We start from the raw sequence: 26,906 nt of genomic DNA, 5'->3' as shown, positions 1-26,906 counted from the left end.
GAACAGTAAGGGGCCATCCCTGAGCTGGGTTTGGCCCCTTAGTTCCAGTGAAAGGAACTCTGAATGTTTCAGTATTAACCAAGAGACTGTGGATTCCATGCTCCAAACTCTGTGGGAACAGTTTGGGGATGGCCCCTTCCTCATACACAAACAATGAGCATTGCATAGGTGTTCTGCAAAGAACTTTCTTCTGTAGGCTTATGTGCAAACATATGTTTTATAATTGTGCTAATAAATGTGCATTGTTTTGCAATTTGCATTGCAGTATATCATTAATTTCACAAAATGAATGGTTCTTATATCCAGAAACAGCATTTTACTGTAATTTAGGTCGCTGTAACAGTACTGTACATATACAGTATCTTGCCAAAAATGTACAGGAAAGGCAAGTACAGCTTGCTGTTATTTCACAAGACAATGCTGTATTTGTACAGTAAAATACTGTAATACTGCATACAGTGACTTCCTGTAATAACTTTTTACAGTATCAATACTGTACAAATACAGTCAGTTACTGGCATAATTGCTGCCAGTACTTTACTGTAATTTTACAGGTTTTTTTTTTTTTTTTAACAGTGTAGCTACATGGGACTACTAAGACACACCACTATTTTGGGGGGATTTTATTCCTCCTTCTCTGTATATCCACATAAAATTAAAATACCATTGTTTTCAATGGGGAAAACACCTTTTTGTCAATAGCTTTCACATAAAGTGACACTGGGGCCCCAAACTTTGCAGCATGCTTTGACTACGATGGACTACTAAGACACACCACAATGTATTGGGATTGTTATTTGTATTCCATGCCCCCCTTTTATGGATATCCACATCCACATCAAATACCATTGTTTTCTATGGGGCAAACACACCTTTTCAATGGAATCCAAATAAATTGTGGTGTGTCTTAGTAGTCCAGTGTAGTCAAAGCATGCTGCAAAATTTGGGGCCCCAAGGTCACTTTCTGTGAAAGCTATTGAAAAAAAAAAGTGTTTTCCCCATAGAAAACAATGGTATTTTAATTGTATGTGGATATCCATAGAAGGGGGCATGGAATCCAAATAAATTGTGGTGTGTCTTAGCAGTCCCATGTAGTCAAAGCATGCTGCAAGTTTGGGGCCCCAGTGTCACTTAATGTGAAAGCTATTGACCAAAAGGTGTTTTCCCCATTGAAAACAATGGTATTTTAATTTTATGTGGATATACAGAGAAGGAGGTATACAATCCCAAAAACATGTGGTGTGTCTTAGTAGTCCCATGTAGCTAAAGCATGCTGCAAAGTTTGGGGTCCCAAGGTCACTTTTTGTGAAAGCTATTGAAAAAAATGTGTTTTCCCAATAGAAAACAATGGTATTTTAATTGTATGTGGATATCCATAAAAGGGGGCATGGAATCCAAATAATTTGTGGTGTGTCTTAGCAGTCCCATGTAGTCAAAGCATTCTGCAAAGTTTGGGGCGCCAAGGTCACCTTATGTGAAAGCTATTGAAAATAAGGTGTTTCCCCAATAGAAAACAATGGTATGGCAATAGTTGGGAAGTAATGTATTGATGGTTCTTAAGGTTTTACGCATATGGGGGTGTGCTCTTTACCATGAGTGGACGTCAGATAGTACAGCCCACAGCACGATTTTGCGAATATGTGAATATCTGTCGAATATCCAACGTGAAACTAACTTCACCTCAGTTGTATTGTGAATCGTACTGGGTATGGGTAGAGCCAGTAAAAATACAACTAAGCTACCACTTAGAAAAGGTTATCATAGCAAAACATATCTCTCAGACATAGGGGATTAAGAAAATCATAGCTAGATTTTGCCACCTTTGGTGTGACCAACGTCTGCTCTGGCCCATGGACTATGTGCAACATGGTTCTTTAACGCCCGCGACGCGAGCCCCCTCACGTGGAAACAGAGATAGAACTGCAATCGGTTTAGAAACCGGAAGTTTCCAGAGAGTCGAAGTTCTCGCCTGGTGAAGTCCCCTATCTTTTACTGTTTTTTGCTTTTACAGTCTATGTTTTCCTAGCATTCACATTGGACAAGACGACAGCGTCTAGGCACCGCTTAATACAGTTCGTAATGGTAAGGTGTCTTATTAACAACACATACATTAACTTGTTTATCAAGTGCTGTCCTAAAATGCACCTTGATGGTTAGAGCACCTTTTGACGTAGAATATACGCTAGCTGCTAGCTAACTTTACCTTAGTTCGTTGAAGTTAGGCAAACAGATGACCAAGATAACGTAATCTCATAACAGGTAGACGTTAACGTTAACTGTAACCATCAGAGGATTCCCTTTCCTTTGTTAGTTGAAAGTTTATTCCCTGATAGCGTTAGCGTCAGCTAGTCGCTACGGCCAGTCCTAAGTTAGCTAACGTGACGTTTAGAACTATAACTCAACAACGGGATAACCTGGGGTATGTTGCTAGGGGGTTGCCAGCTAGTCATGTGAACTGTGAAAGTAACTTTCCACGTAGTCTAGGATCTACATAAAATGTTCTGGGGATAAGAGGGGAAAAAAATACAATTAATCGTGTTGATCAGTTAACGTTGTCAGTTTCTGGAGAGTGTGTATGTTGTCAAGATGTAATATCTAAGGTTAACATTAACGTCATATGCAGGCTACTGGTTTTAGAAAAACAAGTGCCACCACAAATCAACGAAAGAAAGGAGGTTCCAAACCGGACATTACGGAGGAGCAGAAGCAAGAGATTCGAGAGGCTTTTGACCTGTTTGATACAGATGGTTCTGGGACTATTGATGTGAAGGAACTTAAGGTAACTACCACAGATGGTTACAATATTAGACTGCATTCATTTCTGAGAAAATCAAAGATCCTTGATTACTAACCCTCAGTACAGTATTCAGTAGCAGCGATACTGACTTCAACCCTCTCAATGCAAACTGCTGGCTAAATTCTTACCATAGACCTCATAGAACACAGGTGAATAGGATAAATAAATTATCTCATGATTATCACACTCTAACATTTTTCTCCAGGAGAACTCGTGTGCTCAAGTTAAAACATTGTAGGAGCACAGTAAAAAATCTGGGTGCACAGTCTTTTCTGTATTTAACTTTCACCTAATGTAGGATAAGCATACTGCACCCATTAAGCCCACCAAAATGGAAGTTAAGTTGTTTTTCATACATACTGACATAGTGTTGCACAGTTTTTGTTAAATCTGATAATCTCTCATTTGAAAACGCATGAATTTATTTGTGTATATTTTATCATATGAAATAAAGATATTTTATGATTAAAGTCAAAAGTCTGGCATGGGGTTAATTTGTACCATGGCACCGTGCACATGTGTTCCAAATAAGCCCATGACAGATATGATTGACAAATTAACGGTAGTATTAGTAAAAACAGTACATATTTATTCAATGGCATGTCTTACAATTAACAAGTCTTTAAAGGTAGACATAGAGGGACAGAGCTCGACAGTCCCGCCCACAGCCTTGTCCGGAAGTATAAATCCAATACAATTTCTCCATTGACAACTGGAGAATAAGCCATAAAATCGTAACCGTCCATGGTAGACTTAAAACCAGCTACGATGTGACTAGGCGATTATACCTGCTCATATAGATGTCAAAAGTTAATGGGGCATCAACCTTGTTTTGAGAAAAAAAATGTTTTATTCACGATTTAACGAGAGAGTACTACACTACCCAACACCCTAACGTGTAAAACTGGTGAAAGCAGAGCCTTTGATTGGTAGAGATCGCCGTTGCCATGGCAATCCCAAACAAACTGTCGCAACTTTTCCCGCGCCTATCGTCCAGCTATTGTCGCGCTGGAACTTCAAAACTTAAAATGTCTGCAGGGCTGTCATAACCGATGTGTGGTCTTCCGAAAAGCACGGTTTTCTCATCTTGAAGGTTGAATTTGCTCAATGGAAACGGTAGGAAGTAATCATCTTCTTTTCTTAGATTAATATGGAACCATGTAGGGATGCAATGGTACAGTTTTGCCACGGTTCGGTTTGTGTCACGGTTTTTGGGCCACGGTAACGGTTCGGTTTCAATATATCAATATTATCCTGCACTATGTGCTTCTACTTACACTTGCAGAGAAAATATTAAATGCATAGCCAGACACAGATGAAGCAGAATCACAAAAATGTATTATAAGAAAAGAACACCATCATTGCCTTCTGTCATAAACAGGCAATATTATCCATAGTGAAGTGTAGCATAAAGTAATGTGTAATTATTTATTTAAAACTCACTGTTCTTCACACATTTAAAGAAAATACTTAACTATTATACACCCTCAAAAAAGTAGTGAACAATTCTGGAACATCTTCTCAAAATAATTGGTGAGGTAGTATTATGTGTAGTTTCAAATGGATATTTGATTTGGGAGTCCCTGCCCTGTCCTCTGTTATGAATGTTAAAAATGTAAACATAGACAAAAGTGCAGTGCAGCATTAAAAATATTAGAACAATGAAATGAACATTATTGCAACCTGTTGTCTTACAGAACATACAGCCCTTTTGTAATATTAAGTAGGTTGCATAAAATGTAAACTGTAAAAGTCATTTTCAACTTCTCTCTTACACACTTTGTACAGTTCAGGAACAATCTTACTGCTGAAATGCGTGCGGGAGGGGATATTGAAGCCATGATCGAGAACATTTATTATGTGGCGAAAAATCCCATACCCAAAACCAACGTGTAGGGCATCATGTCTTTTATGAACATGCCCATCGCATTCGTTATGTCTCTGTGTCTTTGGGAATTATAGGAATATTGTTGCTGAAAGGCTGCAGCAATGGATGGTTGGGTTTTCGGTGGCAAACTAGCTCTCCGTGCTGCTCCACTTAAGGTTACAGCCGGGTGATGATGGCGCAAGTGGGCCGACATGTTGGATGTGTTAGAGTAGGTGATTGTTGTGAAGCAGTGCTTGTACACTGTGCTTTGTTTGCTGACGGTCTTTTTGCCTTGTTCGTAGGCTACTTCAAATGTCGCCATATCATGCAGCAGCCGGTAAAGTTTGTTTCTTCTCACATGACTCCTTCATTTGCATTTCAACGCGCTTATTGGGTCTTGGGAAATTCAGTAAAATTCTGATTGGTTGTTGCAAGGTTGACAAGAGGCAAGCTGAACAGTCAGAGAAAACGCATCCCCCGGGACCTAAGCACTCCTTGCTATCGCTCCCAGGCTACGCGCGTGCAATAACCTTGTATTAAATAAAAAGTTTAATGTCGCGTTTACCGAAATATTGCGGTTTAGGTGAGTCTATCGAACCAAACAGGCCAAACCGAACGGTTAAATAAATTATTGAAAACCGTTGCATCCCTAGAACCATGTTAAACTATCGTTAGGCTGCAAATGTTGGAAATGTGTGTACGTTTGCAGAGCATGACGGGATTTGAGTTCTATAACTCGGAATTTCAGATATGTACACAGTCTTGTACCTTTGCCTTTTCTTTAATTTTTCTGATAGTTTTTTTGCTCGAAATGATGTGTTGTATAAGTATGAGTCACGTCGTAGCTGTTTAGCCTAAGGCATGGTCTAAAACTCTTTACACACAGATTTTTCCAGAAGTCAATGGGAGAAATGAATGAGAAATTTACATCTGGACAAGCAGCTCTCTCGGAGGAGGGGCGGGACTGTCGAGCTCTATTGTGTAAGATTTCCAATGGTTTGTTACCAAAATCAACATTTCCCATTCATAAATGTGGCCTCATTCATGTTTAACTACCACTACCACCAATTCGAAGCATTCCTATTGGCTCAGAAGTCCTCGTTTAAATATTCATAGCTCAGACCCGACCCTGCATTTACGTGCGCCATATTGAAATACGGGTGGCCACTAGCGACATTATGCAAGATACTCTATGGAAATACTACAGCTCCGTCTTTGACGTCTGAATGCATGGATCTATCCACTGAATTTCCTACATTCAGCGATGTAAGTTATGAACCCATTTTCTACAAGCCACATGTATCTAACATTCCAACACTGAAATTGTATTTTCCAATGAAACAAATAAAATGACTTTGATCGGGATCTGTCACTGTCTCAGCAATGCTAGTGCAAAGCCCCTTTTCCACTCCCAAACTAGGTTCGATATAGCTCTGTGTCACTTGACTGCAGATTCGTAAAGAAACTAAGTTGATGCCAATAAAACAAGTTTTATTGGCATCACACACAAGCAAGAAACATTTCTGTTTTGACTAGGAGACTGTAAGTAGGGCCATTGTCTTGGTAGATTCGCGACGAGATGAGCTGTTCTAAAACCTTGCAACTACTACCTAATGAATGCTTTTCAACGGCTTGCAAATGCTGGTAACAATGTGTAACTTTTAATCATAGACAGTAAAAGAAAATTCCATTTAATTCACACCTCCGCAACAGTTTCGTCTCGTCGCAGATCTTTGGTGTGAATTAGGCATTATGTTTTTGTTGTGCGATGGCTTCCGTAGTTTCTACAGTCTGCGATATAATCCGTAACCGCTAGATGGGAGAATTTCACAATGAAATGTTCTCAATCCTACACAATATCCCTTTAAAAAAAAACGCACCATGGGAGAAGTGATATCACACAGCACCTGAAAATAGTCCCCATTTTTGCTACTATCCTTGATTATTACGCCAGAATGAGAGTATAGTTCCATGTCAAATCAGCCTAGAAAATAGTCTTAGTCACTTTTAAGCGTGATACTAGCAGGCGAGATGCTAATGGTCTAAACCAATTCAATGATCTAATGGATCTGATGAATGGGAAAAAAAGTAAAAATCAATTGTTTTGCTCGAGAGGAGGTGGAAAATGAGCTTAATTCCCTAAATGGTGCGGTATCCCTTTAAGTCCACCTTGAAAACCATACACTGAATGTACTTATCAAGTAAGTGGCTGAAAATTGTTGAAAATAAATTATTTCTGAGAGGTCCGAAAACAGCAAAGTTTTGAGGCGACTTTGTGAGCCAGCCTAACTGGCCTACAGTAACTCAACATTGACAAATGTGGTTGGTGCTCAACAAAAACGGATATGTAATTAAGAAATTGTTAGATTGGATAAAATAATGAATAGATCAAGACAGTCAACTCTTAAAACAGAAAAAAAAGGCCTCAAAGTTGCATGTGGGCTGGAACATGGAACTACACTCTCATCTGGCGTAATAATCAAGGCAACTCGCAAACTACTGGCACTACTGGCCCCAGCCGTGGCGCGACTGGCTGGGGCACCTGCACCGCACGCCGGCGACCCGGGTTCGATTCCCAAAAGGCATAAAAGGCATAAAACCAGGGCTGTACGCTAAGCTTTTTCACTAGGAGCACAGGTGCTCCTAAATGAAAAAGTTTAGGAGCACAGAAAAAAATTTAGGAGCACTATGAAATTTCCTTGAAAACCTTCTTGCCTTAAGCAGGATACAGATCATTCACAGCAGTGGCAATAGTCTCTGCTCAATCACAGAAAATGGCTTGTCTTGTTTCTATTTCATATTTTGAATTCAGAATTTGTATACATTTTGTTATCAATTTATAGCATTTTAGGATCTGCATAATTACTTATAGCTTAAAATATTCAGTAAACTGAATAGCCTACTTCATATTGATTACACTGTAATGATATTACAGGGGTGGTGTGTAGGTCTGATTGAGTGCCTGTCACTTTAAGATGTACGTGAACATAATTAGGTTTCATTCGGTTTTAGGAAAAGAGTCAAGCATAGTTCAAGGATACATCATGTTTTCATTAAAGGGATAGTTCGGATTTTAAGACACGAAGTTGTATGGGTTCCCTGTCAGCAACGTAGTGCATCAGCACTGACTTACCCCCGACAGCGTCCTGTGAGCCGAGATCCAGCCGGTTTTAGATCGTTTTTGATGCTGAAGAAAGTAGTCCGGCAAGTTTCTGGGGTCACGAAAGTAAAGTGTTTTTCTTCTCAAAACCATATGCGTTCAACAGAGTGATATATTTGCACCACAAAAACGTTGTCCAGGAAAAATTCAAACCTTGTTATCACTTACTTATTTTTCGCGATTCCTATCACTGCGCGCTACTGACAGCTGGACAACGTTTTTGTGGTGCAAATATATCACTCTGTTGAACGCATATGGTTTTGAGAAGAAAAACACTTTACTTTCGTGACCCCAGAAACTTGCTGAAGAAAATAGTCCGGCATCAAAAACGATCAAAAACCGGCTGGATCTCGGCTCACAGGACGCTGTCGGGGGTAAGTCAGTGCTGATGCACAACGTTGCTGACAGGGAACCCATATAACTTCGTGTCTTAAAATCCGAACTATCCCTTTAAATAACTTAAATGTTCAAAAAACGAACAAAGGTAAAGACAAATATTTCTGGTGTAATAGAAAAGATGAGTGTCCACTGTCCAGTAGCCTAACGTTAACTTCTATGATTTAGGTAGCCTACCATGGCATGGCATGGTGAGTTGTCACTTTTTCCTTGGTCATGTTTAATTGGCTGGGTGCAACTTACTCTACCATGACTCGTCTTGGAGTTTGGTAGGCTATATCTGTTATATCCAATGAGTGACAACCAGAGCTCAAAATAAAACGTTACGGTATTCTCCTGATAACGTTAGTGGAATGGAATTAATGTGAATGTAACCTCCATACAAAGACGCAGAGTGGCTATGCGCACATTTGCAATGAAAATGTTCCGCCTTTTTAAAGCAGGTGTAGCCTACACCAAATCGTGGTTAAATCCATCATTAAGACAACAGAATCAGTCAGATTTCTTTCATAGAAGTCAACCAGGCCTATGTAAAATGCAGGCTGGGGTGAAGCTACTGTAACACGGTTTCCACACCGTGTTTATCAACCGTGATAATAATAATAATATTTGAAATGAACACGGTAATTGTAGGCTATATAGTCAACATTCTTATCATGGTTTGCCGTTTCAACGGTAGGCTAATCGCTACAAAGTCACCAACTGATAACGAACAGATTGAAGAAAAAGAAGAATGGTATTGGAGTGACATTTCTTGCGTGTGTGAGAGACAGCGAGGTTGATGCTGAAAGCGTGAGTTTCCAGCCAGGAGCGTTAGAGTTGTCAACTATGAAATTTGTATACAGATGCGCGAAAATCCACTTGGTGTGGATTTTTAGGAGCAAAATGCGAATAAAAGGGTTGAATTCAGTACTCGCACCTGTGCTCCCATTTCATATTTTCAATTAGCACTAATATATATTTACTCGCATTTGCGACGAGGTGCTCGCAGCGTACAGCCCTGCATAAAACCCCCAAAAATAATCTTAAAAAAAAAAAAAAAAAAAACTACTGACACTACTACTGCTTGTTGTCTATGGGGACTATTTTCAGATGCTGCGTACGATATCACTGCGCCTATGGTGCGTTTGCAAGTTGCCTTGATTATTACGCCAGATGAGAGTGTAGTTCATGTCAAATCAGCCTAGAAAAACGCCAGGTTTCATTTTCAGTTGGTCTTATTGCACTTTCTAACTTGAGAGGAGACCCGTTTTAAATGGGAAGATTACCAGAAATCTTAGTCACTTTTAAACATGAAGTTAGCAGGCGAGAAGCTAATGGTCTAATCCGATTCAATGATCTATGCTAGGCTGAAGCACAGAATGGCTGGATGAACGGGAACAAGGTAAATATCGATTGTTTTGCTCGAGGGGAGGTGGAAAATGAGCGTATTTCCAAAAATGGCGGAATATCCCTTTAAGGTTGCTTTTGACATAGTACAATGAAGAAAACTGATGCTCTGAATACTGATTCAGCTGTCTCTAAACGTTTTTCTAAGAGAAGCAGTCAACCGCAATTTGGATTACACCTGCTTTTAGCAGGCGGAAGTTTTTCAACGCAAAATAGACGTGCGCTGTTTTCATACACATGGCGGAATACTTAATCAATTGCTATTAGCACCTCTCCTCCCCTGTACTTGCGCGTTACACCCATTTTCAGCCCAGGAATTAATTTGCATGACACGGAAAAACGCAAATAGCCATTCTCAGCTCCCACGGCAGGCAGTCTGCGCGTTTCTCTCATTGCGGCCTGTTAATACATATCCTCCCCATGTTTTTACGCGCACGCTACGCCTGAAATGGGCGCAAAACGTTAGTACATCTTGCCCACAGTGTATGTGTTTGTCTGTGTGTGACATCCCTCTGGCGCTACTCTCCCCTTCCTACTGTAACTTTAGGCTAACGTTATCTGTCTTGTGCCTGCGTGCGTGCGTGTGTGTGTGTTCAAAAACTGACAAGGTAAAGAGAATATTTCTGGTGTCATTGATAAGATAGGTGTCTTGCAATGTTAAATTCTATGATTTAGGAGTAGCATGGCATTGTGTGTTGTCCCGTTCACTTTTTCTTTGGTCATGTTTAATTGGCGTGGTACTTAACTTACTCAATCATGACTTTGAGTTTGGTAGGATCTGTTATATGTATCCAATGAGTGACAACCAGTGCTCAAAATAAAACGTTATTATATGCAGGGCTGTACCTGTACGCTAAGCTTTTTCACTAGGAGCACAGGTGCTCCTAAATGAAAAAGTTTAGGAGCACAGAAAAAAAATTAGGAGCACTATGAAATTTCCTTGAAAACCTTCTTGCCTTAAGCAGGATACAGATCATTCACAGCAGTGGCAATCATAGTCTCTGCTCAAACCCTACACACACAGAAAATGGCTTGTCTTGTTTCTATTTCATATTTTGAATTCAGAATTTGTATACATTTTGTTAACAATTTATAGCATTTTAGGATCTGCATAATTACTTATAGCTTAAAATATTCAGTAAACTGAATACTTCATATTGATTACACTTGTCTTTAATGATATTACAGGGGTGGTGTGTAGGTCTAATTGAGTGCCTGTCACTAGGTATACTATGCAGGATTGGCGATTTCATCGCCGGTTTCGCTTTCACTTTTCATTTTCGCTCGTTTTATGCTTGCATATTTCTCTGCAGAGCTTCCCCTACAGCTTTAGCGTGTATATTTGACAAAACTACTCAATCGGTCAGTCTGCCATACCTTTTCATGAGACTTATGACACTTCCTGGAGTAGAGCATGGGTGCGTGCCCAGTGTCTCCTGAAGTTGCAAGTGTGGTTTTACCGCTACAGACCACTAGAGCGGCCAAAAAAAACACCGTTCGACCGGTAATGACTCATTTAATCATATATAACAGTATGGAACGAATTGATTAACTGAAAAACGTTGCAAAGTATACCTTTAAGATGTACGTGAACATAATTAGGTTTCATTCAGTTTTAGGAAAAGAGTCAAGCATAGTTCAAGGATACATCATGTTTTCATTAAATAACTAAAAACTAACAAAGGTACAGACAAATATTTCTGGTGTAATAGAAAAGATGAGTGTCCACTGTCCAGTAACGTTAACTTCTATGATTTAGGTAGCCTACCATGGCATGGCATCATGAGTTGTCACTTTTTCCTTGGTCATGTTTAATTGGCTGGGTGTTTAACTTACTCTACCGTCTTGGAGTTTGGTAGGCTATATCTGTTATATTCAATGAGTGACAACCATTACTCAAAATAAAACGTTACGGTATTCTCCTGATAACGTTAGTGGAATGGATTTAATGTGAACGTAACCTCCATACAAAGACGCAGAGTGGCTATATGATGCGCACATTTGCAATGAAAATGTTCCGCCTTTTTAAAGCAGGTGTAGCCTACACCAAATCGTGGTTAAATCCATCATTTAGACAACAGAATCAGTCGGATTTCTTTCATGTAAGTCAACCAGGCCTATGTCAAATGCAGGCTGGGGTGAAGCTAACACGGTTTCCACACCGTGTTTATCAACCGTGATAATAATAATATTTGAAATGAACACGGTAATTGTATATAGTCAACATTCTTATTGTGGTTTGCCGTTTCAACGGCAATCGCTACAAAGTCACCAACTGATAACGAACAGATTGAAGAAAAAGAAGAATGGTTTTGGAGTGACATTTCTTGCGTGTGTGAGAGACAGCGAGGTTGATGCTGAAAGCGTGAGTTTCCAGCCAGGAGCGTTAGAGTTGTCAACTATGAAATTTGTATACAGATGCGCGAAAATTGTACTAGCCTATACTTTGATCCACTTGGTGTGGAATTTTAGGAGCAAAATGCGAATAAAAGGGTTGAATTCAGTACTCGCACCTGTGCTCCCATTTCATATTTTCAATTAGCACTAATATATATTTACTCGCATAAATGAAGAACTCTGCGCATCCAAAATCCAAAATCTTCTGCTGTTTCAGGTGCTTCTCAGTAGGACTGACAGGTGAATCAATTAGGAAGGAGACTGGAGCACACTGAATACACTTGCAGTCTTTAATGGTGCAAACAAAAGAACTGACGTTTCGACACAGTAGTGTCTTCTTCAGAGTTCATATATTTACTCGCATTTGCGACGAGGTGCTCGCAGTGTACAGCCCTGATTATATGGTATTCTCCTGATAACGGTAGTAGAATGGATTTAATATGAATGTAGGCCTACATAAAAAGATGCAGAGTGGATGACAGCCACAGCGCACGTTTGCGGTGAAAATGTTCCGCCTTTTAAAAGGTGTAGCCTAATCCGAATCGTAGTTAAATCCATCAAATTAGACAACAGAATCAGTAGGGTAGTAATTTTGCTTCATAGTAGCCTACCAGGCCGGATAAAGCTGGAAGCAATTTAACACACGGTTTCCAGACCGTGGTTATCAACTGCGATAATAATGATATTTGAAATTAACATTTATCATGGTTTACCGGTAATCGTTACATCCTTAAAAGGTATACAACAGCAGGTATACAGAAAATTATTATAATGGTATTTCATATCAATGCATAGAATAATATAAATATGTTTTTTTTTTGCTTGTACATTATATTTTCATCCAACTTGCTGCGGGCCCCCTGGCGGCCCCCCATTCATGAGATTAATCGCGATTAATTTTTTTATCGATTGACAGCACTAATTATTTTGTATTGGAGATATAGCTCTCCGCGCCTTCTACAGGTTGAAACAGGTTGAAACATGCCATAGCATTTTGGTCCAAAATGCTATTGGAATGCTGACGTAGTCCTGCACTTCTCTGGCGAATCTACGTCAACGGGTCGTCAAAAATCAGGAATGAAGCGCCCCAACACCTGCTGCCATTACCTGTGATCAGCAGTGATTTGACCACTTTTTTCGGTAACGAGTAATCTAACGAGCTACTATTTCCAAACCGTTGGAACCATTGGTATATTCTAAATGGCTACAGTAGAAGGATACACGAAAAGCCTTCATATTTTATTACCACAGTTTCTATCTATAGGCCTTCCTTATTTAGTATACTGACTAGACATTATTGAACAAACATATTCATCTGTAGGCTATTTCAGTATCTCAGTAGGTTAAAGTATTTTTTAGATACCTCCCTGAAATTACTTTTTGCAGGTACATTGTTGATGTTACTGTTAAAATGCACTTCCAATAAAGTGAGTATTGGCAAAACCGGTTGCCATTTTTATGTTTAGGCGGCGGGGGGGCTTAGTTTAAAAAGTAACTAAGTAATCTAACTGAGTTACTTTTAAAATCAAGTAATCAGTAAAGTAACTAAGTTACTTTTAAAAGGAGTAGTCAGCAATCAGTAATCGGATTATTTGTTCAAAGTAACTGTGGCAACACTGGTGATAAATTTCAGAACGTCCTGCCCATTTTGAAAGCCTTTTTCAGAAATGTGAAGTGGGTGAGTTATGGGGTGCAGTTACACTTTAAATCAGGGATGCCAGGGTGAAATTGGTCAGGGGGACAGATTTTTTTCAAGTGAGACCTCTGGGGGCCGGATTACACTTTCGGACTGACAATGCCAAACTCTGACTCAAAACATGGATAGGTAGGCTATTTGAAATTATTCATGAAGGCCTATACATCAAAAAGTAATGGCATTGACACCAAAATAGCCTCAAAATGAGGCCTACAACTACATAGCCTAAAGCAGGAGACAGTTACCTTCTAAAAATGTAACATTGTCCTATCTATGTAATTAGCCTACATTTATAAACTAGAAATGCAACAAAGTAGACTAGGTGTCAACAAAATACATTTCTGTTAATTACTTTTATTATATTTATTGAAGGCTTGCACATGAACACACATGAATGCACAATTAGGCCAATTAAAAAGATGACCAGGCCAAGTAGGCCTACACAACTCAGAGAAAGTAAGTGCCAGAATAAAGTGGTCCAAGAATAGGCCATGTGATTGAATAACCAGTAAAATAAAATTGAATTAGTAAAATAAAAACATTCTAAAAAGGTTCTTGAGAAGCCATGAGCTATCTAAAAACATTAAGCTTCAATTGGCTCAACAACAGATGAGGCACATCAAAACTTTGCCAGTCATCACCAGTTAACCCCTTTTTTCCACACACAGGCTATCAGTCAACCCCAACCCCTTTTATTCCCTCCCACCCATATCACACTGGATTATGAGTGAATAGGCCATGTGATTGAATAACCATTAGGAATTAGTCAAATAAAAAAGTTCTTGAGGAAAAATAACCATGAGCTATCTAAAAACATTTAGCTTCAATTGGCTCAACAACAGCTGAGGCACATCAAAACTGTGCCAGTCATCACCAGTCAACCCCAACCCCTTTTATTACCTCCCACCCATATCACACTGGATTATGATAAATACATTACACGACATTTTACTTGTCGAAGCTAGACACCTTTTATCTTTCACCAGCCTGTCCATATCGGGGGACAGTTTCTGGGCAGTGGCAATTTTCATAACATCGTTCAAATGTCCGTGCATCAGGCGACTGCGCACTTTAGATTTATTGATATTCATCACGGAGAATGCCTGCTCACATAAATACGTTGTTCCAAACATAGAAAGTATTTTAGCTGCAAAGGCTGTGATCATTGGGTACTGTGGTGGCAAGGATTGATAAAATGATTAGATTGAAACAGATGCTTAGTTACTTTTATGCTGTGTGCAACACTGCAGTTCTACGAGTTCCATTTGGACCGCCTCTGGGACCTCAGAGGCGTCAATCGTGAATGGAGAGCTAAACAGCGCAAAGTCCTTTTCCAGCTCAGTAAATACCGTGAATCGATTGTCAAAGTCATGTCGGAGTCCGGAAAGCAAGTTTGCGTACTTGTCCATACTCTGATTGACAGGCTGAAGTTTAAGACAAGGGAAGTGGGCTGCGTTGCGCTTGGAGAGCTGCGTCTCCCATAACGCCAGTTTACTCTGAAAAGCACGAACACAATCATAATACTCTGTGACGAGTTTGTTGCGGCCCTGCATAGTAACATTCAACATATTTAGGTGGTCTGGAATGTCCACTAAAAAGGCAAGATCCCTGGTCCATTCTTCGTCATCCAATTCCACCACAGGCTTCCCTTTACCCTGCATGAATTCGGCTATCTCTGTGCGTAATTTGTAGAAATGTTTGAGCACTGCGCCTCGGCTCAACCAACGCACATCGGTGTGATAGGGAAGGCCATGATGAATGTCGTTTTCCAATAAAAAAGCATCGAATTGCCTATGATTAAGTCCTCTGGCTCTGATAAAATTCACCGTGCCAATAACAACACGCATGATGGCCCCGGCAGTGGCGCAACTGGCTGGGGCACCTGCACCGTACGCTGGCGACCCGGGTTCGATTCCCGCCCCGTGGTCCTTTCCAGATCCCACCCCGACTCTCTCCCACTCACTTCCTGTCATTCTCTCTACTGTCCTGTCCAAATAAAGGCATAAAAAGCCCAAAAAATAATCTTTAAAAAAAAAAAAAACAACACGCATGACATGGTCCATTTTCAGACTTTTGCAGCACAAAGCCTCTTGGTGCAGTATACAGTGAAAGTTCCAGAATACTTGCTCTGGATTAGCTGCATTTATCTTTTCTTTCAACTTCTCAACTACTCCAGCCTTTCTCCCTATCATAGAAGGCGCGCCGTCGGTAGCCACACTGACAGCATGACTCCAGTCCACCTCCAATTTGTCCAGGGCCCCGACAAGGCTCACAAACACTGCTGTGGTAGCTGTGGTAGTGTCTGTCATTGGCACGACTGACACAAACTCCTCAGTGACAGTCAGGGAAACATCCACTCCGCGAATAAATATCGCTAATTGGGCTACATCAGTCACATCAGGGTCATTCCGTGTCAAATCACCCAATTTCAGCCAATTTGGAAAGTGACCCTCTCCAAAAAAATCACAGGTGTTTGTAGCCTAGACCTATGCACAAATCTTAAATAGTATGTCTGGATCACTAATGGTTTAAAAACTGCAGCCCTTTGAAGCTTCAAGTCATTTTAAGCATTGTGGTGAACAATCCTTTTTGGTCAACTTGCAACGTTATTGGTTCTTTTGGTATTTCACACACATCAGTGAAACTATGTGAATGGAAGCACATTTTCCTGTTGAATTAAGAAATCTAATCAGATGAGACGTGTCTTGTGTAATTTCCCCTCTGCAAAGCTCTGAAAATGGCTATAAATTCATTATGTGAAAAGACTTTTGAAGGCTTCTCAATCGAAAGGTATGTGCCACAAATTTCATCAGGTTTTTTTCCCACTCATATATGGACTATAAGGTCATGTCCATGCATCAACTTTGGTTGTAATCGTTGTCATATTGTCAGAGCATTTTGTTTTAATTGGGCTTGATTTTCAAAAAGCCCATTTTCGTCCTATCATTTCACCATGTGGACAGTTAACAGGATTTTTTTTAATTTTACCATATCACATTCTGTATGTGAGGATCATCTGTCCAAAATGTGGGCTTGTTGCTGAGTTTCTTTATTGGAGATATGATTTTTGGAAAATATTCTCTATAAATCCACTGAACTTGCATTGGATCTGCAGTACCACTTTGCACCACATGGGATGCTCTTTTAATACAATGGAAGTCAATGGAAGAGTAAGAGATTCACTTGTTTGCTGCACATATCCAATCTAAACACACATTTTATGGTTCATAGTTGAATTTCTCCAAGTAATTATTGCAACATGAACAACATACTACTCATAAATAAATCTTATTTAGAGAAAATAAGCGGATCAAGCAAATTATACACACATAAGACTGACTGGTCATCATACATACAAGATACTTGATGAGTTATCTCCTTTTCATGAATGCGTCTTGGATCCAGGCAATAGCGTTTTGAGCCCTCATACCTTTTGATTAAAACTTTTATGTGATGGAAACATGCATGGTCATCTTCATCAAGTGAAATATCTGCTCTAAACTGCATCTGACGCTTTTTCTGCATCTGATAATGCACTGAATTCTTGAAACCCCTTTTTTCTTGAATATGTTCATGACTTTCATTTTCCAACTTCTATGGTGGTGTAGAAAACTGTTACAAAGATGGCAAGCTAAATCTTCTTGCTGCATGTATGATCAGTCAGTCTTATGTGTGTATATTTAGCTTGATCAGTTTATTTAGCTAAATAAGATTTATTTATGAGTAGTATGTTGTTCATGTTGCAATCATTACTTGGAGCAATTCAACTATGAACCATAAAATGTGTGTTTAGATTGGATATGTGCAGCAAACAAGTGAATCTCTTACTCTTCCATTGACTTCCATTGTATTAAAAGAGCATCCCATGTGGTGCAAAGTAGTACTGCAGATCCAATGCAAGTTCAGTGGATTTATAGAGAATATTTTCCAAAAATCATATCTCCAATAAAGAAACTCAGCAACAAGCCCAAATTTTGGACAGATGATCCTCACATATAGAATGTGATATGGTAAAATTAAAAAAAATCCTGTTAACTGTCCACATGGTGAAATGATAGGACGAAAATGGGCTTTTTGAAAATCAAGCCCAATTAAAACAAAATGCTCTGACAATATGACAACGATTACAACCAAAGTTGATGCATGGACATGACCTTATAGTCCATATATGAGTGGGAAAAAAACCTGATGAAATTTGTGGCACATACCTTTCGAATGAGAAGCCTTCAAAAGTGATGATGTCTTTTCACATAATGAATTTATAGCCATTTTCAGAGCTTTGCAGAGGGGAAATTACACAAGACACGTCTCATCTGATTAGATTTCTTAATTCAACAGGAAAATGTGCTTCCATCCACATAGTTTCACTGATGTGTGTGAAATACCAAAAGAACCAATAACGTTGCAAGTTGACCAAAAAGGACTGTTCACCACAATGCTTAAAATGACTTGAAGCTTCAAAGGGCTGTAGATTTTAAACCATTAGTGATCCAGGTATACTATTTCAGATTTGTGCATAGGTCTAGTCTACAAACACCTGTGATTTATTTTAGATTTTTTCGGAGAGGGTCACTTTCCGGCACTGGGTGATTTGACACGGAATGACCCATCAGTGCTCTCGTCAAGAGCAATAGAGAATGCGATGAAGGACTTAACCTTGTCTTTTAGTTGACTCTGCAAATACCAGAAAGTTCTTCAACTCTCTCCGTCACTGTAGGCCTCGATAAGCTTATGTTAGCTAAAGCTTGTCGCTTGTCAGGACAGACCAGCTCGGCTGCCTTTAGCATGCAGGTCTTGACAAATGCGCCCTCTGAGAAAGGCTTGGATGCCTTAGCAATTTCCCAAACGATGATGTAGCTTGCCTTCACTGCCCCTTGAAACGAAGTAAAAGTATAACGAAATTGAGACAATCCTCTTTCAGAAACGGTGCAGTAAAAATAGTAGAATAAAGTAGAATTAAGAGTTGAAGATATGTATAATAATAAAACGAACCTTCGTGTGTATCTCGACATTTGGAGAATACAGCTTGCTGTTTCTGCAGCGATGATGCTAGCTCATTTAGCTTTTGAGTCCGAAGTTGCCCTGTGTACTCACTATATTTCTCGGCGTGGGTCTGATAGTGTCGTTTGATATTGTATTCGTTTGCTACAGCCACATGTTGAGAACAAATAAGACAAACGGGTTTGCCTCCTACTTCCCAAAAGAAATACTTTTCTTTCCATCTATCCTGAAAGATGCGACCTTCAGTGTCAACTTTACTCTTTTTAGATAACATCTTGATGCAATAACGTTAGTGAGTCTACCGTCAGCTATGGTCAGCACTACCGTCTACCGGCGCTGCTGCACGCTGAGGCGGGAAATTAAAGAGGCGAAAATTAAATAAAATTATTTTGTTTTTTTTAAATCCCCTAATCACCAGCGGGCCGGATGTGACGTACAGTCGGGCCGGGTCCGGCCCGCGGGCCGTAACCCTGGTATCCCTGCTTTAAATGGTGCCTGGGTTTGATGGGTAACATTACACTGCAGCCAACAGCTAAACATGCCAGTACACCAATTGCAAAGATTCAGAATGACTGACAGCATTTACAGAAGATACGATTTTAAAGAATATCAGTGCCTACTTTATTTTCATTTTGCCGTTCTATTTTTCTATATTTTGATAATGTAAGATAATATAATGGATTGCCATATTTGCATTTGTACTGTATATCAAGTGTCTTGCAAAATGTAGGGCTAATTTATTAATTTGTGAAACAATCTGTAGTAAATCCGTATGTGACCCTGTAAAGCGGAACCAGTCGTTTCGTAAAATTTACTAAATTAAGTTATTATGCTCACGTGAACGGCCATAAACTAAGCTTTCCAACGATATATATATCGAGGGTATTACACAAACTATCGCTAAGATAACCGCATCCAAAGTTGACATGGTTCTCCTGTCACGATATGCCAGAAGAGGAGAAATCACCTTTTTAAGCGGCGCGTGCACAACGGGAATGACAGCAAATGTTTTGAATCTTCGCCGGGTTTAACAGTCAAAACGTATGTTTTTCTGTGAAATGCGTTCACGATATGAAACTGTAGACTGTATACAGTTGAATTATGCGAAAACGTGAAATTCAACATTTTAACCCGGAAGTTTGTTATTGTTGATTTTCTCAAAATAACGTTGTGCGCAAAACGACTGATTTCGCTGTGAATGGTCACATATGTCCATGGTGAACTATATTGACCAATACTACTACTAAAACAGTCCATCCTCTCTTCCACAAAACCCAGCGTAGTCTAAACAAGACATTGAATTTGACTAGCGAGTGACAAAGTAAATCAACACAAAACTTCTAACATTGATGGGTGGTGTAGTTTCGCAACGTTATTCTATGGTTCCAACAGTAAAGTTCTTCAGTGTTACGGTGTATTTTGTAAGCAAACATTGACACGATTAGAAGTCATTCGCACCAGTTAGCCTAAATATTTTTTTTTCTGCGAATGAAATGGGCGCCCTGGGATATCATGGATGTTTGGCCTGGAAGTTGTGATATGTGGCATAGGATTTGTGCTTTTCTACCGAAGGAGAAAGATGTAACTGCTGTGTTTGCAGGATAAAAAGCAAAAAAAATCCCTGTGACTTCAAATGTATTGATACACGTTTGTGACTTTTGGCTATATATTAATCTACTTTCAGGTTGCAATGCGTGCCTTAGGCTTTGAACCAAAGAAAGAGGAGATTAAGAAGATGATAGCAGACATTGACAAAGAAGGCTCTGGGACCATTGATTTCAATGATTTTCTTTGCATGATGACCAAAAAAATGGTATGTTATTCAAGATATGCATATAAGACTGAGATGGGCGGTAGTAAAATTATACCTACACCAGAACATTCTAATGGGGTATAGATCTTATTTAAGTACCTACAGTATGTTTTACTGAAGCACAATAACAAACCAAATCTATATACTGCTTCATTTTTTTATATCTTTTGTCAGAGTGAAAAAGATTCAAAAGAGGAAATTTTGAAGGCTTTTAGACTTTTTGATGATGATGGCACTGGCAAGATTTCTTTTAAAAACCTCAAAAGAGTTGCTAAGGAACTTGGAGAGAATTTAACCGACGAGGAATTACAGGTGAGTGTACCCTTAATTTGCTGTAAAATGCTGTTTTGAATTATCCTTTTTAAGCGACTGTGATTAACTCATAATGCATTATTTCTTTGTTGGAAAGGAAATGATTGATGAGGCTGACCGAGATGGAGATGGAGAAATCAATGAGCAGGAATTCCTTAGGATAATGAAAAAAACAAGCCTGTACTGATCTTTGAACTTGTAAGCTTTCTTTTTCTCTTCTTGTGACCTTTTAGTGCTATTTATTTTTGTAATATGAGGACATTTGTGACATTTGGTGATGGTTTTCTCTCTGAGGTTTATTAAGTTTTGTATGACATTCAAATAAAAAAGGAATATTTGTAAATCATTCTGTATATCTTACATTCTTACATTCTTATCTGCTTTGGTCTGAAAACAATGCTAAGCAAAACATGAGCATGACTCACAGTCTAAATGCAACCATTTGTAGGCCTTCACTGTCTTTTGATGTTTCAGACGTATTTTGAATGGCATTTCCATAAGATGTTTTTTCAGACCATTTTTGCAACAGAAAGGTTCCAGCAAATTCAGGGAAAACTTGATAAATGACCATCTCCCATCATATTCCAGCAGTCTTGGGGTCAGACCTGGTTTTGACCAGCGTCAAAACTTGGGCGACTTTATGCAAATTAGCTATGACGTGCTTCGCTTGTTTGGATGTCATAAATGAAATCGAACGTTCGAATCTCTCCCGTCATGAGCGACTTGCGTGACAGAATTTTTGCATTTTACCAGCGTTAAAAGCGACTTTGTAGCTTTGGTCGTTCTTGGTCTGAACGCACAGTAATGTGCCTCTAATTTCAGGGTAGGGCTGCTCGATTATGGAAAAAGTCATTCACAATTATTTTGGTCAATATAGAAATCACAATTATGTAATCCGATTATTTCACATGACTTTGGGAACACCTTTCAATAAAAATTGAAATTCTAACATTTGTTGTAGGCTACTTTTGAACTATGAAAATGAATATATAGGCCTAACAGATCAAATTCAAAGTATAAACGTAGGCCTATTCAGGTAAAAATGATAACCACAAATAAATAAGATCAACAATGAAGTGCACTTCCACAATCTCTTGAAAACAAGTAGGCAACGTGTTGGCAAAACAAATTCCAGCTATTAACTCAATCCAGAATATTAAAGGAATATTTCTTTTTACACTTTAAGCCTGTTTTCTGTATTGCCTAGCATGAAAAGGAGTGTTTGACACCGAAATCTCGATGATTGAACCTGTTTGTGGAATTTGGCAGCTTTAGAATGGAGCTCTATATCCATAATACTTTGCTTAAAAGATGTTTAATCTTATATGTCAACACAATGAAATTTTGTACCTGACTATCCAATGTTCAGATTTTGTTTATGCAATTCAGCACATATTTAATTAGATCTTACCCAATTTGCATATTGAAGCATGAAGCATAAAGGAAACTTGTAATACATTTTTTTATATATATTAATGTAAGTAATCAAGGGACATTTCATAGTGGTATCTGGTAGTTATTTTTTTCCCTATTCACCTGTAGTGTCTTGCCAACAGATTGAACCAGAAAGGCTTAATATCGAGAATTGCCCAAGGGATATCACCGGGTGATGTATGGTCAGTAGCAAAATACAAAACATGGTATAAGACAGACAAGTACAATGGGAAAACACATATAATAAAAATAAAAACAACAGTCAGAATTCCACAGTAAACAGAGAAATTCAGGTGTAGCATATAAACTAAATCGATGAACTAGATATATAGCTATTCAGAATGTATGAAATGCAGATGGCTCTACAGTCTCAAGGTGAACCAGACAGACCACACTCATTGCAGGGTTCACTAGTCTTGCAGTTATGCTGTTCTGTGACTCCGTCTCAGAGGTGGGACAAAGTCACTGTTTGGTAAGTCACAAGAAAGTCATCATTCAGAATATGTAGACAGTTCCTCTACTGTTAGCTCTGACGGTGTCATATACTGTACACATATACAGTAGGAAGAAACCTCGGACAGATCCACAACTCAAGGGCCCAACCCATCTGCCTAGGGTCAGTTACAGTACAGTAGGTCATTTGTAGTATCAGAAAGTTCACATAGTCCAGTGCAGGGAATAAACTCTCATAGGGATCATGAATGTTTGGAAAGTAATGGGTCGCTAGGATGCGTGGGCCAGGGATCCGGTCAGGGGGGCCACATTAGGCGATGGTAGGGCAGTCATAGGGATGGGACTTCAGGTGTGATGAGGGCCAGGCACAAAGACAGCTGATGACTGGTAGTGGTTTACCTCACAGGTGAGGTATAGGGGGAAAAGGGAGAGAAATAAGGTGGGTTAGTATTACTATAAGTCATGATGGTTAGTATTAATAAGCATATCAATGGTGATATAAAATGTAATGCTAAAGAGAGAAAAAGCAGAGAGTTGAGAGGGAGTTGAATGACAGGACAGAGAGGAGGGAAGAGAGAGTTGAGAGAGACAGAGGGAGAAGAGGAGTTGTACAGCGTGATGCATAAAAAGTCCATGATGGCGCTATAAAGCAGCATAACTAAGGCATGGTGGAGGGTAGTCTACACCAGCACAGGTGTGGTCAGTGGCCACCATGGGACGCATGACTGAGGCACCAGTCTCACAGGCCCACAGCAGAGGTGGTCCATTTCAATAAGACCCTGAGGTGGCTGAAGTTTCACACTGCATCATGCCTACAGTAACTATGGGAAGCACTAAAGAGGTACAGTATGTTTCTCTAGACTTAAAAAAGTTGTCCAGTTCTGGCTCATTTGTTCTTGAACATACCCACATGCACAGAACATTCCTGAACGCTGAAGTCCGAGTCAAGTCCTAAGCAAGTCCAGTCTAGTCCAAGTATATAAATATAAGTAAGTATATATAAATAAATATATTAAGTATATATAATGTATAATCAGCATATCATACTTTAAATATCAAAGAGTTTTTAAACACTTATAACCAAAAGACAAACAAATTTTCAATTGGAATGTCCTGACTGAATGCGATGCAACCGAACGCGACAAGTTGCTTTCCTACGCGACTTCTTCAACCCTGTTTTGTCACGCTGTCCGTTTCTATTTTAGTCGCGTCACCTTGACATTAACTTCTTCACGACGTAACAAAGGTTCATTAAAGAATGTTAACGGATACAATGTGGACACAAACTATCCTACAGTTGTGCAGTCGCTTACAATTAGGACACGGTGTTAGACATGCATCACCATGGGAAAGATTGAAGAGCATTTCATTGATGTAAGGCAAAAGTGTGTTGACTTGCACGAGGCAGGGAATGGATACAAGAAAATAGCTGCACGACTTAAAATGCCCATATCAACAGTTAAGGCAATCATTAACAAGTTCAAGAAATGTAAGACAGTCATGAATCAGCCTGGAAGAGGACGCAAGGCTATTTTGTCAGAAGCCACAGTGAGGAGGATGGTCAGAGAAGTTAAAAAAATCTCCAAAGACTACAGTTTCAGAATTACATAGCTTGGTAGCATTTTGGGGTCACCATGTCTCTAAATCTACCATAAGACGTCACCTCCATGCCAACAACCTGTTTGAGGTATGCCAAAAAGAAGCCTTTTCTAACATCACATCACAAGACAAAGCGCTTGGAATTTGCTGGTGCCACTGGAACTTGAACTGGGACCGGGTGCTATGGTCAGACGAGACAAAAATTGAGCTTTTTAACTCCAAACACTCAAGGTGGATTTGGCGTAGGAATAAAGAAGGCTACAGAGAAAAGCACCTAGTACCTAGCGTTAAATATGGTGGAGGATCTGTGATGCTGTGGGGCTGTTTCTCTTCAAAAGGCCCTGGCAATATTGTACGCATACATGGCATTATGGATTCCAACAAGTATCAGGAGATTTTAAATAAAAATGTGTTAAATTCCCATAGGGTTACATAGGGGTGCCAATATTTTTGACCCCAGTATTTTGGGAAGAACATTTATTTATTTATGATACATTATTCATTCACACAGAAAATTGGTGTGTCCTTAAAGGTTGGATTTTTCCTAATTTTATTACTTAAGCCATTAAAATCAGTTTCCAAAAGATGATTTTATATTCCTCTTTTTAGTCAACTTTAGCATGGGGTGCCAACAATTTCAACCATGACTGTATAACAATATAAATATAAGAACAATATAAATATTATAATAATATCATAGGCTAGCTAGGCAAATTAGCTCTCCCCTCCCATGGACTATTAACATGTTTCCTGTGGGAAACACTGACTGCAGCTTATTTAACATATGGCGTTATCCTTATATCCCACAACACCCTAGCCTGGCAAGCCAAACTACACAGAAATGTATAGTCTGGGGTCGGACCATTCACTGAGTTGAAGCCTGTGGGTGGGATGAACAGTTGTCTTTCAAACTGCCTCTGCACGTAATAGGCCAGCATTTGTGACCAATCGTAGCCGGTCGGCAAAACGGCAAATACATCCTTCTTTAAAACGAATGACTTGAGTGCTGCTTTCTGCTCAAACTTCAAAGAAAAGCCCAAGTCTAACTCTTCCAAAGCCAATTCAAACAAGCGCGCTTTGTTAGCCTCATCCATCTTTTGTTTTTCTCTATGGTTGTGCGATACGGTCTCAAACCCAACTCGTCGAACGAGGACGCATGGTCCAGCCCCCTGGCGTCTTATCGGAAGCCGAAGGTGAGCTAAGGCGGGCTCAAGGACTCCGTACACAGATAGAGCGTTCTGATTGGCTAGGCTGAACTCGAGCCTAGCGCAGGCTTGTCCTCAACAGTGCGACCCTAGACCATCCCGCTAGTCAAAAATATTTTTGGGCGCTAGGGTGCGTCTAGATTTCTAGGCTAACAACACCCCATAAGAGCTGCAGTTTTGGAGATGCTCTGACCCGGTCGTATATCCTAGTTATAACAATAACAACTTGGCCCTTGTCAGAGTCACTCATATCCTTACACTGCTTAATTTTAACAACAAGACACTAGGTTTGACTCTGAGGAAGACGCAGTGCGTCGAAACGTCAATCGTTCTGTGCACCACAATAAAAAGTTAGTGCTCCGGTCATCTCTGGGATAGTCTTTTTTGAAGTAGCCCAGCCAGCTTTTCTGATCCTGTGGTCCTGGACTGTGAGCACCGACAAGGCTTGAGCGCAAGTGACACCTTCAACAAGACACCAACCTTTGTAAGCTGTGATAGTGCCATCTAGTGGGCATAAATATGGGTGTAAATATAAGAAACTGCATATTTAACCGATTGTTAAGCCAGACAATCTTAGGAACATTCTCTACATTTCTATGTTTACAGAAACCATATTCACACATATATTCAAGACACAATGGAGAATTTAATAAGTTCACCCTTAAACCCTTAGTCTAGGGAAAATGCCGGACAGTGTAATCTGAATGTTCTTCCCACACTAACTCTTCTTTTTGCAGAGAATGTGCAGGACTGACTATATAGCAGTCATAGTTCAGTACAGTCCTGATAATATGTATTTGTCATGACAGTGAATCACTTGTTTCTTATAATTAGTTACTATCTTGAAATTAATTCAGTATCTTTCATTACATCCATTTGAAACCTCAGTACGTTTTTGCAGCAATTATGCTCCAAAGTGCCTACCCGTCCGGCACACTTTTATCTCACCAGTGAAATGGGGTTCTAAACCTTTGAACCAATCAGTGGCTAATTGGGACCTTCTGGAGGATTCCTGGTATTGTTAACGTTTTGGGCCGGTCTGAATACCATGAGATTAAATATATTGTTTCTGAAGTGCCTGTGCTGCACCCTCGTGGCACTTCAGCAGCCTTGGCTGTGCGGTTGCAGCTCCTTACTTTCAGTTTCCCAAATATTAACAAAGTAGCACTCACAAAAGCTGTTCGGAAGTCGCAACCAAGTCTATATTTGCAATAACTAAGGGAAGTATGAGCGGCTCCTCCCTGACACTCACATGTGTTCAGGGGGGATGTGTAGTAGGCTAATAGTAATTCATTTTAGGCATGCTAAAGTCCTAGAAAAAAAATTAAAATGTGTGTTGGGCCCTCATGAAAGAATGCTTTCCATGATGCTTTCCAAAGACCATGGT

The 26,906-nt window shown here is 39.6% G+C and overlaps 1 protein-coding gene across 1 annotated transcript; it reads left to right on the top strand.

Annotated features, from left to right (window-relative positions):
• Nucleotides 1-1,925: 1,925 nt before the first annotated feature.
• Nucleotides 1,926-21,171, top strand: cetn4 (centrin 4). The gene is made up of 5 exons (XM_062524686.1): nt 1,926-2,082; nt 2,624-2,779; nt 20,388-20,516; nt 20,691-20,828; nt 20,926-21,171. The coding sequence occupies exons 1-5, from the start codon at nt 2,080-2,082 to the stop codon at nt 21,013-21,015; spliced, it is 516 nt and encodes a 171-aa protein (XP_062380670.1). The 5' UTR covers nt 1,926-2,079; the 3' UTR covers nt 21,016-21,171.
• Nucleotides 21,172-26,906: the final 5,735 nt, after the last annotated feature.

This window comes from Sardina pilchardus, chromosome 21 (genome assembly GCF_963854185.1).
Source record: "Sardina pilchardus chromosome 21, fSarPil1.1, whole genome shotgun sequence".
NCBI classification, from domain to species: domain Eukaryota; kingdom Metazoa; phylum Chordata; class Actinopteri; order Clupeiformes; family Clupeidae; genus Sardina; species Sardina pilchardus.
Note: the sequence above shows the minus strand (reverse complement) of the source record. Positions and strands in the feature narration are given on the sequence as shown.

Coding starts and splice junctions, on each gene's coding strand:
- cetn4 (XM_062524686.1), top strand. Junction 2,780..20,387: donor TTGATGTGAAGGAACTTAAG/GTAACTACCACA, acceptor ATCTACTTTCAG/GTTGCAATGCGTGCCTTAGG. Junction 20,517..20,690: donor GCATGATGACCAAAAAAATG/GTATGTTATTCA, acceptor ATCTTTTGTCAG/AGTGAAAAAGATTCAAAAGA.